Genomic DNA, 15,592 nt, shown 5'->3' with positions numbered 1-15,592 from the left:
TGGGGTTGGGGGGTGGTCCCACGACGTAGACGTTGCAGCTCCAGTATGTTCTTTCAATTGCTGTTTGACTATGTCAGTGAATGAAATCTTATTTCCTTCTTGGGTTTGCTTCCAATTTTTACTTTCTTTAGCTATTGTTTCTCTGTTTTCTTTACTATTCTTCTTCAATTCCTCATTCTCCCCCTTTACCTCTCTTAACTGTCTTTTTAGTTCTTCTATTTCATCAGTTAAGTTTTTATTCGCCTTTTCCAGTTCTTCCAGTCTTTCAACCCTTTTTAAAATGGTGTTCATATGACCTAACCTACTCTCCAAGTCCTCGATCACCTTATCAACCTTCTTCTCTAGTCTTGTCAGTCGGGGGGGGTTTGTGTCCCCCCCACTCTCTTTAAATCCCTTGAAAATATTCTCATCACTTTCTGCTATATTGCTCCTATCTATACCTCTAATCTTCACATTCCTATTAGACATGTTATCATCCAACTCGTCTTGGGGTCTTTTGTCTACCCGGCGGCCCGTCAGGGCCATTTCCTCCACCTCCTCATTACCTTCCATTTCCCCAGCAATCCCTCCCCCTCTCCTCTTTCCTTACTTTCCCACTACCTCACGAGCAATTTCCCCCCCCCCCTGCAAATACAAAAAGGCACTTCTCTTTGCGTTGGTATCCACAATCTGCACTTTTCTTCAGAGCGTTCTTCAAGCCGTCCGTTCGTTGAAAGTGTGTATTTACCTAGTTGTATTTACCTAGTTGTATTTTACGGGAAGGGGAGCTATGCTCGTGGGGTCCCGTCTTCATATCTCATTTTATCTAAACTATTTTTAAATTCATGTATTGATTTTGCACACACCACTTTCTCATCTAACTTGTTCCAACTGTCTATTGCTCTGTGAGGAAAGCTGTTCTTTTTAAAATCTCTTCTATAGCTGTCTTTTTTTATTTTCTTTCCGTGTCCTCTTGTATTTCTGTCATCCCATTTTATCAGATTCTCTCTATCAGTAATTTCTATGCCTTTCATGATTCTGTAAATAGCTATCAAATCTCCTCTCTCTCTTCTTTGCTCTAGTGTCTGTAGTTTAAGTTTTTGTAGTCTCTCTTCATATGATAGTTTTGAGAGTGTTGGTGCCAGTTTTGTAATTGCTCTTTGTATTCTTTCAAGTTTTTTTATACATTTTTTTGTACTTGGTGACCATATCGTTGCTGCATATTCCAATCTTGGTCTTATCAGGGTGATTAGGATTTTCCTCACCATTTCTTCATCCAGGTATGTAAATGCCACTTTGATTGTTCTTATTAAATTATAAGTTTCTCCAAAAATCTTATTTATATGTTTCTCAGGTGACATATTATTCATAACAATGACTCCCAGGTCCTTCTCATTTTCTACTTTTTTTATTCCTTCTTCTCCCAAATTATATGATCCTGTTATTCTGTTTTTGCTTTTTCCAAATTCCATTATACTACACTTTTTTGTATTGAACTCCATCTCCCACTTCCTACTCCATTCTTGTACTTTATTTAGATCTCTCTGTAGTGATTCACAATCTTCTTCAGTTTTCACTCTTTTCAGTAATTTTGCATCATCTGCAAAGAAGCTCATATAGCTTTCAATTCCTTCATCCATATCATTAATATATATAGCAAACATTATTGGGGCCAGAACTGTTCCCTGCGGGACACCGCTTATTACTTCATTCCATTTTGAGTGCTGATCTCTTATCACTACTCTCATTTTTCTTTCTTGCAAAAAGTCTTCCATCCAATTTAGCAATTTACCTTGTATTCCTCCTTCATATTCTAATTTCTTAAGCAACTTCTTATGTGGTACTTTGTCAAAAGCTTTTTTTAGGTCTAGAAATGCACAATCAGCCCATCCATCTCTTTCTTGTATTATATCTATTAGCCTTGAATAGAAACATATTAAATTGGTGACGCATGATCGTCCTTGTCTGAATCCAAATTGCCTTGGATTTAGTACGTTGTTTTTTTCCAAGTATTTTACCCATCTACTTTTGATAATTCTTTCACATATTTTTGCTATTGTACTTGTTAGAGAGACTGGTCTATAGTTGGTAGGTTCTTCTTTATTTCCTCCTTTATATATAGGTACTATATTTGCTTTTTTCCAATCTTCTGGAACTTTTCCTTCTTTTAAGGAACTGCTTATTATGCTATGTATTTTGTCTGCCAGTTCATTCCTGCATTCTTTCAGAATCCAGTTTGCTATTTCATCTGGCCCATGCGATTTTCTGACATCAAAATTACCCAAGTGTGTCAATATTTCATTCTTTGTTACTTCTATTTCTTCCATAGGGGGGACTTTTTCCTTCCACTCAATCTCTTCAGGTTGTATATTTTCCCTTGTAAACACTGATTTAAAATGTTTGTTCATAATTTCTGCCATTTCCATTTCCTCAGTGTATTCAACTCCTCCTTGTCTTAATTTCTCTAAGTCTTGTTTGTTTTTCAGTTTATTGTTTACAAATCTGTAGAATAGTTTTGGTTGATCTTTACACTTTTCTATAACATCTTTTTCATATTTTCTTTTTTCCTCTCTGCACTTTTGTACATATTCATTTCTATAACCAGTATATATTTTCCATTTTTCAGGTCTTCTGTCTTTTTTCCATCTGTTCCAGGCTTTGTCTCTTTTGTCCTTTAACTCCCTACAACTTTTGTTGTACCAGCATTTTACATATTCTTTTTCTTGTTTTTGTCTTGGGACATACTTTTCCACTCCTTTTTTGTAAATTTTTGTCAAAATATTCCATTTCTCTTCCACTGATGTTTCTTCTTTGTATATTTCTTCCCAGTTTTCTTGTTGGAAGAATTCTCTTATTTGATCAAAGTTTGTTTTTTCATACATCATTCTTCCTTTTCTATATTGTTCATTTCTTTTCATATATTTTTCTTCATTAAGTTCCAGTTCAATCAATATGTGGTCACTTTTACCTATTGGTGTTTTATATTCAATCTTGTCTACTATTCTAGGTTCAGATGTAATTATTAAGTCTAGCCTCGATGGTTCTTCTTCATTTCTATACCTAGTGTTCTCTTGTATCCATTGTGTCATTGAATGGTCAGTAATCATCTCAAGTAGAGCATTTCCCCATGAGTCATCACCACTCTTTACTGTCATTTCTTCCCAGCAGATTTCTTTGCAATTAAAGTCGCCCATCATAACTATTCTTCCTCCGTCTTCCATTATTTTAGTTAATGCTATCTTTGTGTCCTCTAACATACTTTTATGTTCACTCTCCTCCCATGAGGCTGTTTTCGGAGGCACATAATTGATCACAAATTTTCTGCTCTTCTTATCTCGGTCTTCCACTTCTATCATAATCATCTCTACTGTATTCTTTCCATATATGACACCTTTCACGTTTATATCCTTCTTAGTCAGGAACATAACTCCACCCCCTTGTTTTTTCTCTCTGTTTCTAATCCAATAATTGTATGTATCATGTCCTACACTGTTGGGTGGTAGTGGGCCTTTTAATTTTGTTTCTACAATTCCCATTATGTCCGGTTCTTTTTCTTTCAAATAATCATTCAGTTCATTCAATCCTGTTATCAATCCATCTATATTTGTGTAAGACACTCTTAGTTTTCTGCCACTTCCATTGTATTCTCTGTTTCCCTTATGTTTTTCTTTAGTATGTCGAACTGCTTTATTTTCATGTTCACTACTCTCCAATAGAATCTCTCTTTCTCTGACTCCGTTCTTTCCTCGTTTTTTTGCCTTAGCTTCAATTCTTTTCTGCTTTTCTGCCTCTCTTTCCTCCTTATTCATTTCTCTTTTTATCCATACCTTTTTATATTGATCATTTGTTGCTAGTTTCCCTGTCTTGGATAGAATTTTCTCTGCTGTTGTTTGTGACCTGAATTTAATCTTAATTGGTCTGGTCTTATCTGTACTATATTTTCCGAGTCTGAATTTTTCCTCAATTTCCTTTATAATTTCTGGTTCATCTTCCTGGACTAATTTTAATAAACTGCTTACTCTTTCATTTTCCTCCTTGATTCTTGCGGTTCTATCTGGGTTATGTTTCTCTTCCGTTCCTAATATAATTATACATTTCTTTTTGTCAGCTAATTCTCTTACTATATTCTCCTTCTGTCTCATCACTTTAATAACTGAGTCTTCATTATGTTCTTTCAATTGCTGTTTGACTATGTCAGTGAATGAAACCTTATTCCCTTCTTGAGTTATTCTCCAATTTTTAGCTTCTGTAGCTATTTTCTCTCTGTTTTCATTACTATTCTTCTTCAATTTCTCATTCTCCTCCTTTACATTTCCTAACTGTCTTTTTAGGTCCTCTATTTCTTCAGTTAAGTTTCTGTTAGCCTTCTCTAGTTGTTCCAACCTTTCAATTCTTTGGAAAATGGAGTCTACGTTACCTAACTTACGCTCCAAGTCCTCGATCACCTTATCAACTCTCTCCTCTAGTCTTATCAGTCGGGGGGGGGGGGGGTTGTGTCCCCCCCACCCTCTTTAAATCCCTGGAACATATTCTCGTCACTTTCTTCTGTATTGCTCCTCTCTATACTTCTAATCTTTACATTTTTATTTGCCATTTCGTCATCACTGAGCTGGTCCGGTGGTCGTTTCATGTTGACCTTACGCCCGTCTGCCTGGGCCAAGTCCTCCACATCCTCATTTCCTTCCATTTCCCCAGCAATCCCTCCCCCTCTCCTCTTTCCTTACTTTCCCACTACCTCACGAGCAATTTCCCCCCCCCTGCAAATACAAAAAGGCACTTCTCTTTGCGTTGGTATCCACAATCTGCACTTTTCTTCAGAGCGTTCTTCAAGCCGTCCGTTCGTTGAAAGTGTATTTACCTAGTTGTACCTAGTTGTATTTTACGGGAAGGGGAGCTATGCTCGTGGGGTCCCGTCTTCATATCTCATTTTATCTAAACTATTTTTAAATTCATGTATTGTTTTTGCACACACCACTTTCTCAGCTAACTTGTTCCAACTGTCTATTGCTCTGTGAGGAAAGCTGTTCTTTTTAAAATCTCTTCTATAGCTGTCTTTTTTTATTTTCTTTCCGTGTCCTCTTGTATTTCTGTCATCCCATTTTATCAGATTCTCTCTATCAGTAATTTCTATGCCTTTCATGATTCTGTAAATAGCTATCAAATCTCCTCTCTCTCTTCTTTGCTCTAGTGTCTGTAGTTTAAGTTTTTGTAGTCTCTCTTCATATGATAGTTTTGAGAGTGTTGGTGCCAGTTTTGTAATTGCTCTTTGTATTCTTTCAAGTTTTTTTATACATTTTTTTGTACTTGGTGACCATATCGTTGCTGCATATTCCAATCTTGGTCTTATCAGGGTGATTAGGATTTTCCTCACCATTTCTTCATCCAGGTATGTAAATGCCACTTTGATTGTTCTTATTAAATTATAAGTTTCTCCAAAAATCTTATTTATATGTTTCTCAGGTGACATATTATTCATAACAATGACTCCCAGGTCCTTCTCATTTTCTACTTTTTTTATTCCTTCTTCTCCCAAATTATATGATCCTGTTATTCTGTTTTTGCTTTTTCCAAATTCCATTATACTACACTTTTTTGTATTGAACTCCATCTCCCACTTCCTACTCCATTCTTGTACTTTATTTAGATCTCTCTGTAGTGATTCACAATCTTCTTCAGTTTTCACTCTTTTCAGTAATTTTGCATCATCTGCAAAGAAGCTCATATAGCTTTCAATTCCTTCATCCATATCATTAATATATATAGCAAACATTATTGGGGCCAGAACTGTTCCCTGCGGGACACCGCTTATTACTTCATTCCATTTTGAGTGCTGATCTCTTATCACTACTCTCATTTTTCTTTCTTGCAAAAAGTCTTCCATCCAATTTAGCAATTTACCTTGTATTCCTCCTTCATATTCTAATTTCTTAAGCAACTTCTTATGTGGTACTTTGTCAAAAGCTTTTTTTAGGTCTAGAAATGCACAATCAGCCCATCCATCTCTTTCTTGTATTATATCTATTAGCCTTGAATAGAAACATATTAAATTGGTGACGCATGATCGTCCTTGTCTGAATCCAAATTGCCTTGGATTTAGTACGTTGTTTTTTTCCAAGTATTTTACCCATCTACTTTTGATAATTCTTTCACATATTTTTGCTATTGTACTTGTTAGAGAGACTGGTCTATAGTTGGTAGGTTCTTCTTTATTTCCTCCTTTATATATAGGTACTATATTTGCTTTTTTCCAATCTTCTGGAACTTTTCCTTCTTTTAAGGAACTGCTTATTATGCTATGTATTTTGTCTGCCAGTTCATTCCTGCATTCTTTCAGAATCCAGTTTGCTATTTCATCTGGCCCATGCGATTTTCTGACATCAAAATTACCCAAGTGTGTCAATATTTCATTCTTTGTTACTTCTATTTCTTCCATAGGGGGGACTTTTTCCTTCCACTCAATCTCTTCAGGTTGTATATTTTCCCTTGTAAACACTGATTTAAAATGTTTGTTCATAATTTCTGCCATTTCCATTTCCTCAGTGTATTCAACTCCTCCTTGTCTTAATTTCTCTAAGTCTTGTTTGTTTTTCAGTTTATTGTTTACAAATCTGTAGAATAGTTTTGGTTGATCTTTACACTTTTCTATAACATCTTTTTCATATTTTCTTTTTTCCTCTCTGCACTTTTGTACATATTCATTTCTATAACCAGTATATATTTTCCATTTTTCAGGTCTTCTGTCTTTTTTCCATCTGTTCCAGGCTTTGTCTCTTTTGTCCTTTAACTCCCTACAACTTTTGTTGTACCAGCATTTTACATATTCTTTTTCTTGTTTTTGTCTTGGGACATACTTTTCCACTCCTTTTTTGTAAATTTTTGTCAAAATATTCCATTTCTCTTCCACTGATGTTTCTTCTTTGTATATTTCTTCCCAGTTTTCTTGTTGGAAGAATTCTCTTATTTGATCAAAGTTTGTTTTTTCATACATCATTCTTCCTTTTCTATATTGTTCATTTCTTTTCATATATTTTTCTTCATTAAGTTCCAGTTCAATCAATATGTGGTCACTTTTACCTATTGGTGTTTTATATTCAATCTTGTCTACTATTCTAGGTTCAGATGTAATTATTAAGTCTAGCCTCGATGGTTCTTCTTCATTTCTATACCTAGTGTTCTCTTGTATCCATTGTGTCATTGAATGGTCAGTAATCATCTCAAGTAGAGCATTTCCCCATGAGTCATCACCACTCTTTACTGTCATTTCTTCCCAGCAGATTTCTTTGCAATTAAAGTCGCCCATCATAACTATTCTTCCTCCGTCTTCCATTATTTTAGTTAATGCTATCTTTGTGTCCTCTAACATACTTTTATGTTCACTCTCCTCCCATGAGGCTGTTTTCGGAGGCACATAATTGATCACAAATTTTCTGCTCTTCTTATCTCGGTCTTCCACTTCTATCATAATCATCTCTACTGTATTCTTTCCATATATGACACCTTTCACGTTTATATCCTTCTTAGTCAGGAACATAACTCCACCCCCTTGTTTTTTCTCTCTGTTTCTAATCCAATAATTGTATGTATCATGTCCTACACTGTTGGGTGGTAGTGGGCCTTTTAATTTTGTTTCTACAATTCCCATTATGTCCGGTTCTTTTTCTTTCAAATAATCATTCAGTTCATTCAATCCTGTTATCAATCCATCTATATTTGTGTAAGACACTCTTAGTTTTCTGCCACTTCCATTGTATTCTCTGTTTCCCTTATGTTTTTCTTTAGTATGTCGAACTGCTTTATTTTCATGTTCACTACTCTCCAATAGAATCTCTCTTTCTCTGACTCCGTTCTTTCCTCGTTTTTTTTTTCTTAGCTTCAATTCTTTTCTGCTTTTCTGCCTCTCTTTCCTCCTTATTCATTTCTCTTTTTATCCATACCTTTTTATATTGATCATTTGTTGCTAGTTTCCCTGTCTTGGATAGAATTTTCTCTGCTGTTGTTTGTGACCTGAATTTAATCTTAATTGGTCTGGTCTTATCTGTACTATATTTTCCGAGTCTGAATTTTTCCTCAATTTCCTTTATAATTTCTGGTTCATCTTCCTGGACTAATTTTAATAAACTGCTTACTCTTTCATTTTCCTCCTTGATTCTTGCGGTTCTATCTGGGTTATGTTTCTCTTCCGTTCCTAATATAATTATACATTTCTTTTTGTCAGCTAATTCTCTTACTATATTCTCCTTCTGTCTCATCACTTTAATAACTGAGTCTTCATTATGTTCTTTCAATTGCTGTTTGACTATGTCAGTGAATGAAACCTTATTCCCTTCTTGAGTTATTCTCCAATTTTTAGCTTCTGTAGCTATTTTCTCTCTGTTTTCATTACTATTCTTCTTCAATTTCTCATTCTCCTCCTTTACATTTCCTAACTGTCTTTTTAGGTCCTCTATTTCTTCAGTTAAGTTTCTGTTAGCCTTCTCTAGTTGTTCCAACCTTTCAATTCTTTGGAAAATGGAGTCTACGTTACCTAACTTACGCTCCAAGTCCTCGATCACCTTATCAACTCTCTCCTCTAGTCTTATCAGTCGGGGGGGGGGGTTGTGTCCCCCCCACCCTCTTTAAATCCCTGGAACATATTCTCGTCACTTTCTTCTGTATTGCTCCTCTCTATACTTCTAATCTTTACATTTTTATTTGCCATTTCGTCATCACTGAGCTGGTCCGGTGGTCGTTTCATGTTGACCTTACGCCCGTCTGCCTGGGCCAAGTCCTCCACATCCTCATTTCCTTCCATTTCCCCAGCAATCCCTCCCCCTCTCCTCTTTCCTTACTTTCCCACTACCTCACGAGCAATTTCCCCCCCCCCCTGCAAATACAAAAAGGCACTTCTCTTTGCGTTGGTATCCACAAACTGCACTTTTCTTCAGAGCGTTCGTCAAGCCGTCCGTTCGTTGAAAGTGTGTATTTACCTAGTTGTATTTACCTAGTTGTATTTTACGGGAAGGGGAGCTATGCTCGTGGGGTCCCGTCTTCATATCTCATTTTATCTAAACTATTTTTAAATTCATGTATTGTTTTTGCACACACCACTTTCTCATCTAACTTGTTCCAACTGTCTATTGCTCTGTGAGGAAAGCTGTTCTTTTTAAAATCTCTTCTATAGCTGTCTTTTTTTATTTTCTTTCCGTGTCCTCTTGTATTTCTGTCATCCCATTTTATCAGATTCTCTCTATCAGTAATTTCTATGCCTTTCATGATTCTGTAAATAGCTATCAAATCTCCTCTCTCTCTTCTTTGCTCTAGTGTCTGTAGTTTAAGTTTTTGTAGTCTCTCTTCATATGATAGTTTTGAGAGTGTTGGTGCCAGTTTTGTAATTGCTCTTTGTATTCTTTCAAGTTTTTTTATACATTTTTTTGTACTTGGTGACCATATCGTTGCTGCATATTCCAATCTTGGTCTTATCAGGGTGATTAGGATTTTCCTCACCATTTCTTCATCCAGGTATGTAAATGCTACTTTGATTGTTCTTATTAAATTATAAGTTTCTCCAAAAATCTTATTTATATGTTTCTCAGGTGACATATTATTCATAACAATGACTCCCAGGTCCTTCTCATTTTCTACTTTTTTTATTCCTTCTTCTCCCAAATTATATGATCCTGTTATTCTGTTTTTGCTTTTTCCAAATTCCATTATACTACACTTTTTTGTATTGAACTCCATCTCCCACTTCCTACTCCATTCTTGTACTTTATTTAGATCTCTCTGTAGTGATTCACAATCTTCTTCAGTTTTCACTCTTTTCAGTAATTTTGCATCATCTGCAAAGAAGCTCATATAGCTTTCAATTCCTTCATCCATATCATTAATATATATAGCAAACATTATTGGGGCCAGAACTGTTCCCTGCGGGACACCGCTTATTACTTCATTCCATTTTGAGTGCTGATCTCTTATCACTACTCTCATTTTCCTTTCTTGCAAAAAGTCTTCCATCCAATTTAGCAATTTACCTTGTATTCCTCCTTCATATTCTAATTTCTTAAGCAACTTCTTATGTGGTACTTTGTCAAAAGCTTTTTTTAGGTCTAGAAATGCACAATCAGCCCATCCATCTCTTTCTTGTATTATATCTATTAGCCTTGAATAGAAACATATTAAATTGGTGACGCATGATCGTCCTTGTCTGAATCCAAATTGCCTTGGATTTAGTACGTTGTTTTTTTCCAAGTATTTTACCCATCTACTTTTGATAATTCTTTCACATATTTTTGCTATTGTACTTGTTAGAGAGACTGGTCTATAGTTGGTAGGTTCTTCTTTATTTCCTCCTTTATATATAGGTACTATATTTGCTTTTTTCCAATCTTCTGGAACTTTTCCTTCTTTTAAGGAACTGCTTATTATGCTATGTATTTTGTCTGCCAGTTCATTCCTGCATTCTTTCAGAATCCAGTTTGCTATTTCATCTGGCCCATGCGATTTTCTGACATCAAAATTACCCAAGTGTGTCAATATTTCATTCTTTGTTACTTCTATTTCTTCCATAGGGGGGACTTTTTCCTTCCACTCAATCTCTTCAGGTTGTATATTTTCCCTTGTAAACACTGATTTAAAATGTTTGTTCATAATTTCTGCCATTTCCATTTCCTCAGTGTATTCAACTCCTCCTTGTCTTAATTTCTCTAAGTCTTGTTTGTTTTTCAGTTTATTGTTTACAAATCTGTAGAATAGTTTTGGTTGATCTTTACACTTTTCTATAACATCTTTTTCATATTTTCTTTTTTCCTCTCTGCACTTTTGTACATATTCATTTCTATAACCAGTATATATTTTCCATTTTTCAGGTCTTCTGTCTTTTTTCCATCTGTTCCAGGCTTTGTCTCTTTTGTCCTTTAACTCCCTACAACTTTTGTTGTACCAGCATTTTACATATTCTTTTTCTTGTTTTTGTCTTGGGACATACTTTTCCACTCCTTTTTTGTAAATTTTTGTCAAAATATTCCATTTCTCTTCCACTGTTGTTTCTTCTTTGTATATTTCTTCCCAGTTTTCTTGTTGGAAGAATTCTCTTATTTTATCAAAGTTTGTTTTTTCATACATCATTCTTCCTTTTCTATATTGTTCATTTCTTTTCATATATTTTTCTTCATTAAGTTCCAGTTCAATCAATATGTGGTCACTTTTACCTATTGGTGTTTTATATTCAATCTTGTCCACTATTCTAGGTTCAGATGTAATTATTAAGTCTAGCCTCGATGGTTCTTCTTCATTTCTATACCTAGTGTTCTCTTGTATCCATTGTGTCATTGAATGGTCAGTAATCATCTCAAGTAGAGCATTTCCCCATGAGTCATCACCACTCTTTACTGTCATTTCTTCCCAGCAGATTTCTTTGCAATTAAAGTCGCCCATCATAACTATTCTTCCTCCGTCTTCCATTATTTTAGTTAATGCTATCTTTGTGTCCTCTAACATACTTTTATGTTCACTCTCCTCCCATGAGGCTGTTTTCGGAGGCACATAATTGATCACAAATTTTCTGCTCTTCTTATCTCGGTCTTCCACTTCTATCATAATCATCTCTACTGTATTCTTTCCATATATGACACCTTTCACGTTTATATCCTTCTTAGTCAGGAACATAACTCCACCCCCTTGTTTTTTCTCTCTGTTTCTAATCCAATAATTGTATGTATCATGTCCTACACTGTTGGGTGGTAGTGGGCCTTTTAATTTTGTTTCTACAATTCCCATTATGTCCGGTTCTTTTTCTTTCAAATAATCATTCAGTTCATTCAATCCTGTTATCAATCCATCTATATTTGTGTAAGACACTCTTAGTTTTCTGCCACTTCCATTGTATTCTCTGTTTCCCTTATGTTTTTCTTTAGTATGTCGAACTGCTTTATTTTCATGTTCACTACTCTCCAATAGAATTTCTCTTTCTCTGACTCCGTTCTTTCCTCGTTTTTTGCCTTAGCTTCAATTCTTTTCTGCTTTTCTGCCTCTCTTTCCTCCTTATTCATTTCTCTTTTTATCCATACCTTTTTATATTGATCATTTGTTGCTAGTTTCCCTGTCTTGGATAGAATTTTCTCTGCTGTTGTTTGTGACCTGAATTTAATCTTAATTGGTCTGGTCTTATCTGTACTATATTTTCCGAGTCTGAATTTTTCCTCAATTTCCTTTATAATTTCTGGTTCATCTTCCTGGACTAATTTTAGTAAACTGCTTACTCTTTCATTTTCCTCCTTGATTCTTGCAGTTCTATCTGGGTTATGTTTCTCTTCCATTCCTAATATAATTATACATTTCTTTTTGTCAGCTAATTCTCTTACTATATTCTCCTTCTGTCTCATCACTTTAATAACTGAGTCTTCATTATGTTCTTTCAATTGCTGTTTGACTATGTCAGTGAATGAAACCTTATTCCCTTCTTGAGTTATTCTCCAATTTTTAGCTTCTGTAGCTAGTTTCTCTCTGTTTTCATTACTATTCTTCTTCAATTTCTCATTCTCCTCCTTTACATTTCCTAACTGTCTTTTTAGGTCCTCTATTTCTTCAGTTAAGTTTCTGTTAGCCTTCTCTAGTTGTTCCAACCTTTCAATTCTTTTAAAAATGGAGTCTACGTTACCTAACTTACGCTCCAAGTCCTCGATCACCTTATCAACTCTCTCCTCTAGTCTTATCAGTCGGGGGGGGGGGGGGTTGTGTCCCCCCCACCCTCTTTAAATCCCTGGAACATATTCTCGTCACTTTCTTCTGTATTGCTCCTCTCTATACTTCTAATCTTTACATTTTTATTAGACATTTGATCCTCGCTAAGTCTTTTGTTTACCTTCCGCTTGTCTGGCTGGTCAAAGTCTACTCCCTCCTCATTTCCTTCCATTTCCCTCAGTAATCCCTCCCCTTTTCCTCTTTCCCTACGTTCCCACTACTCCACGAGCAATTTCCCCCCCACCCTGCAAAAACACTAGGCACTTCTCTTTGCGTTGGGATCCACAGACTTCACTTTTCTTCAGAACGTCTTCTAAGCCGTCCATTCGTTGAAGTGTGTGTGTGTGTGTGTGTGTGTCGTGTAACAATGATATGAGCTGTCTGTGTATTTCGGGGAATATTAGTCTTAGCTTCGTGTTTGGTTCGATGTACCAGGGTACATAATTCTAGCGATTAATAGGACTGGGCAGTTAGTTTTTGGATAGTGAGCATTATTGTTGTGTTGTTGCAGAAAACGTAGTTTGTTGTTATAGAAGTGTTTTTCGTGGTGATTACTCTCGCCTACTGATTTTGAATTTTCCCATCAACTTACTGTTTCATTATTTTGTTTTCCTATTATACCGTCTATTTCTACTTGAATATATTTCTGCTATAATTATACTTTATACATATACTGAATTATATATTGTTGTATATATATATATATATATATATATATATATATGTATATATATATATATATATATATTTATATATTTATATACCTCCAAAAAACTAAATTATAAATTTTTCCTTGACTCCACCACCACAATCTGGTAACATTGGACTCTGAGACACACATGTGGCCAGTTGACGAAAAATGCTCAACTTAGCGGACTGTTCCTGCTAAATTGAGCTATTTCCGTTAACGCGCATCTGGCCAGCTTGCGGAAAATGCTCAACTTAGCGGACCATTTACGCTAAGTTGAGCATTTTCATTATTGCTATTTGCAGTTCGCTAATTTGAGCTTCCGCTAAATTGATATCCGTTAAATCGGGCTTCTACTGTACAAAAAAATTATATATAATCAAGATGCCAATGCTTGCATCCTTGTACTCACTCACGCCTCATGACACCTACATGCATCATCGTACTGAAGCAGTTAAGGGTTTACACCTCCAATTGAAGGTAAAAGTGATGATGATATCTGGAAATGAGCAGTGTGAAGATGATTCTTCACAATGTCTGTCTTGCAGTACAATTGTGTACAGATACCTTTCATTTATGATGAATTTTTAATGATAGCAGTAGTATTGCAGGTATTTTTATTAAGGAATACTGTACCAATGAAACATTTAGCAACAGTAGAGTTGCAAATTTTGCATAGTTATTTTTACAAGATGTCATTGTTGATTCAAACTGTGATATCACACTAAGGAATAATAATCTCCATTCTTTTTTCAGGCTTCTGTATGAAATACAGGAAAAAATGGCTCAATCAAATTATACCACTAGTGAGGACAGTGCTGAGGAGCAGCCTGCTGTGAAGGTTAAAGTAATTGCTTTTGAATTTGTTCTAACCCACTTGTAGGCTTCCCTTAGCTGAAAGCACCACCAGAAACAATGTTCATGGTAGGAATAGATATAACCAGACATTTGATATATTCTTAGGTTCATAATAACAAGAAAGATAATAAATATCCACAACAATGACAAGAAATGGCTAACAAACATCTTAACTGGCACACAGTACAGGTTATCCCAGAACAACCATTTTCTCTGACTAAAAGATTGTAGAGTGGAGTACCCCAAGGGGTACTGCATTATTCAACTCTTACACAATTGATCTCCCAAAACCAGATCCAGCATATAACATCAAAGTACTCACCAGTGCAGATGTCCTGATGATGATAACTCAGCATAGCAACTACATAGTAGCTACTAAGGAGACCCTGGCTTACCAAGACAAATTAGAACAATGGCCTAGAAATAATAAAGAGGATTCCTTCCAGAAAATATCAGTAACATTGTTCACTCCAGACTGTGTGTCCCTGGACCTAGAGAAGGCATTTGATAAAGTTCCTCACAGTCGACTTATGTGGAAATTGGAACATGTTGGAGGACTGTGAGGCAGACAAATAGAATGGATTAAAGACTTTTTTGAAGGAAAGATATATGAGGACAGTAGTAGAGGACAATATATCAAGCTGGAGAGCAGTAACAAATGGAGTACCAAAAGTTTCTGTTCTTGCACCAATAATGATTCTTGTATATGTTAATTACAAGATGGAAGGAACAACAAGCTATATCAACATATTTGCAGATGATGCAAAAATAATGAGAAGAGTGAAAAATGAGGACAGTAGAATATTGCAAGATGATGTAGATGCTGTTTTTGCATGGAGCCAAGAATGGGAAATGAAACTCGGTACCAAAAAATGCAAAGTACAAATGGACAATATCGACAAAAGGCCACCCAACTATTCTGTGGGAAGCAAACACATTACAAAAGCAAAAGAGGAGGGACAACCTCACCTGACAAACATATTAGCAGGATTGTTGGAGAGACATGTGGGCTACTGTAGCATTCCATTATATGGATGAAGAGATGATGAAAAAACTCATCAAAACACTTATATGCCCAAGACTGGAATATGCATTAATAGTATGATCCCCACACAGATTGAAGGATATAAGCAAGATTGAGAGAATGCAAAGGGCAGCAACCAAACTGGTCTCCAGCCTGGCAGATAAACCATATGAGGAAAGACCAGAGGTATTGGGTCTGCCATCCTTGAAAGATTGAAGAAAAAGAGGACATAATTTGAGTCTTCAGGTCACTAAAGGGGATTGCATTGATAGAAGAGATCTCCTGATTAAAGATGGGAGGGCTTTTACCACTTCGGTACAATGACA

The 15,592-nt window shown here is 35.7% G+C and overlaps 1 protein-coding gene across 13 annotated transcripts in view; it reads left to right on the top strand.

Moving 5' to 3' along the window:
• Positions 1 to 15,592, top strand: part of LOC143028316 (endoribonuclease Dicer-like) — a 111,863-nt gene that overhangs the window by 32,320 nt on the left and 63,951 nt on the right. For 8 of the 13 annotated variants that reach the window (XM_076190226.1, XM_076190231.1, XM_076190228.1 and 5 more), the window contains one exon: positions 14,141 to 14,231. In XM_076190226.1, the coding sequence (XP_076046341.1) occupies positions 14,141 to 14,231 (91 nt within the window). The remainder of the gene's footprint in view (positions 1 to 14,140; positions 14,232 to 15,592) is intronic. The other 5 variants (XM_076190227.1, XM_076190236.1, XM_076190235.1 and 2 more) reach the window with 1 other exon arrangement.

Source organism: Oratosquilla oratoria, chromosome 9 (assembly GCF_046742065.1).
Source record: "Oratosquilla oratoria isolate Oo_2021 chromosome 9, ASM4674206v1, whole genome shotgun sequence".
NCBI classification, from domain to species: domain Eukaryota; kingdom Metazoa; phylum Arthropoda; class Malacostraca; order Stomatopoda; family Squillidae; genus Oratosquilla; species Oratosquilla oratoria.
The sequence above is the reverse complement of the archived record's forward strand: the minus strand, read 5'-3'. Positions and strand labels throughout refer to the sequence as shown.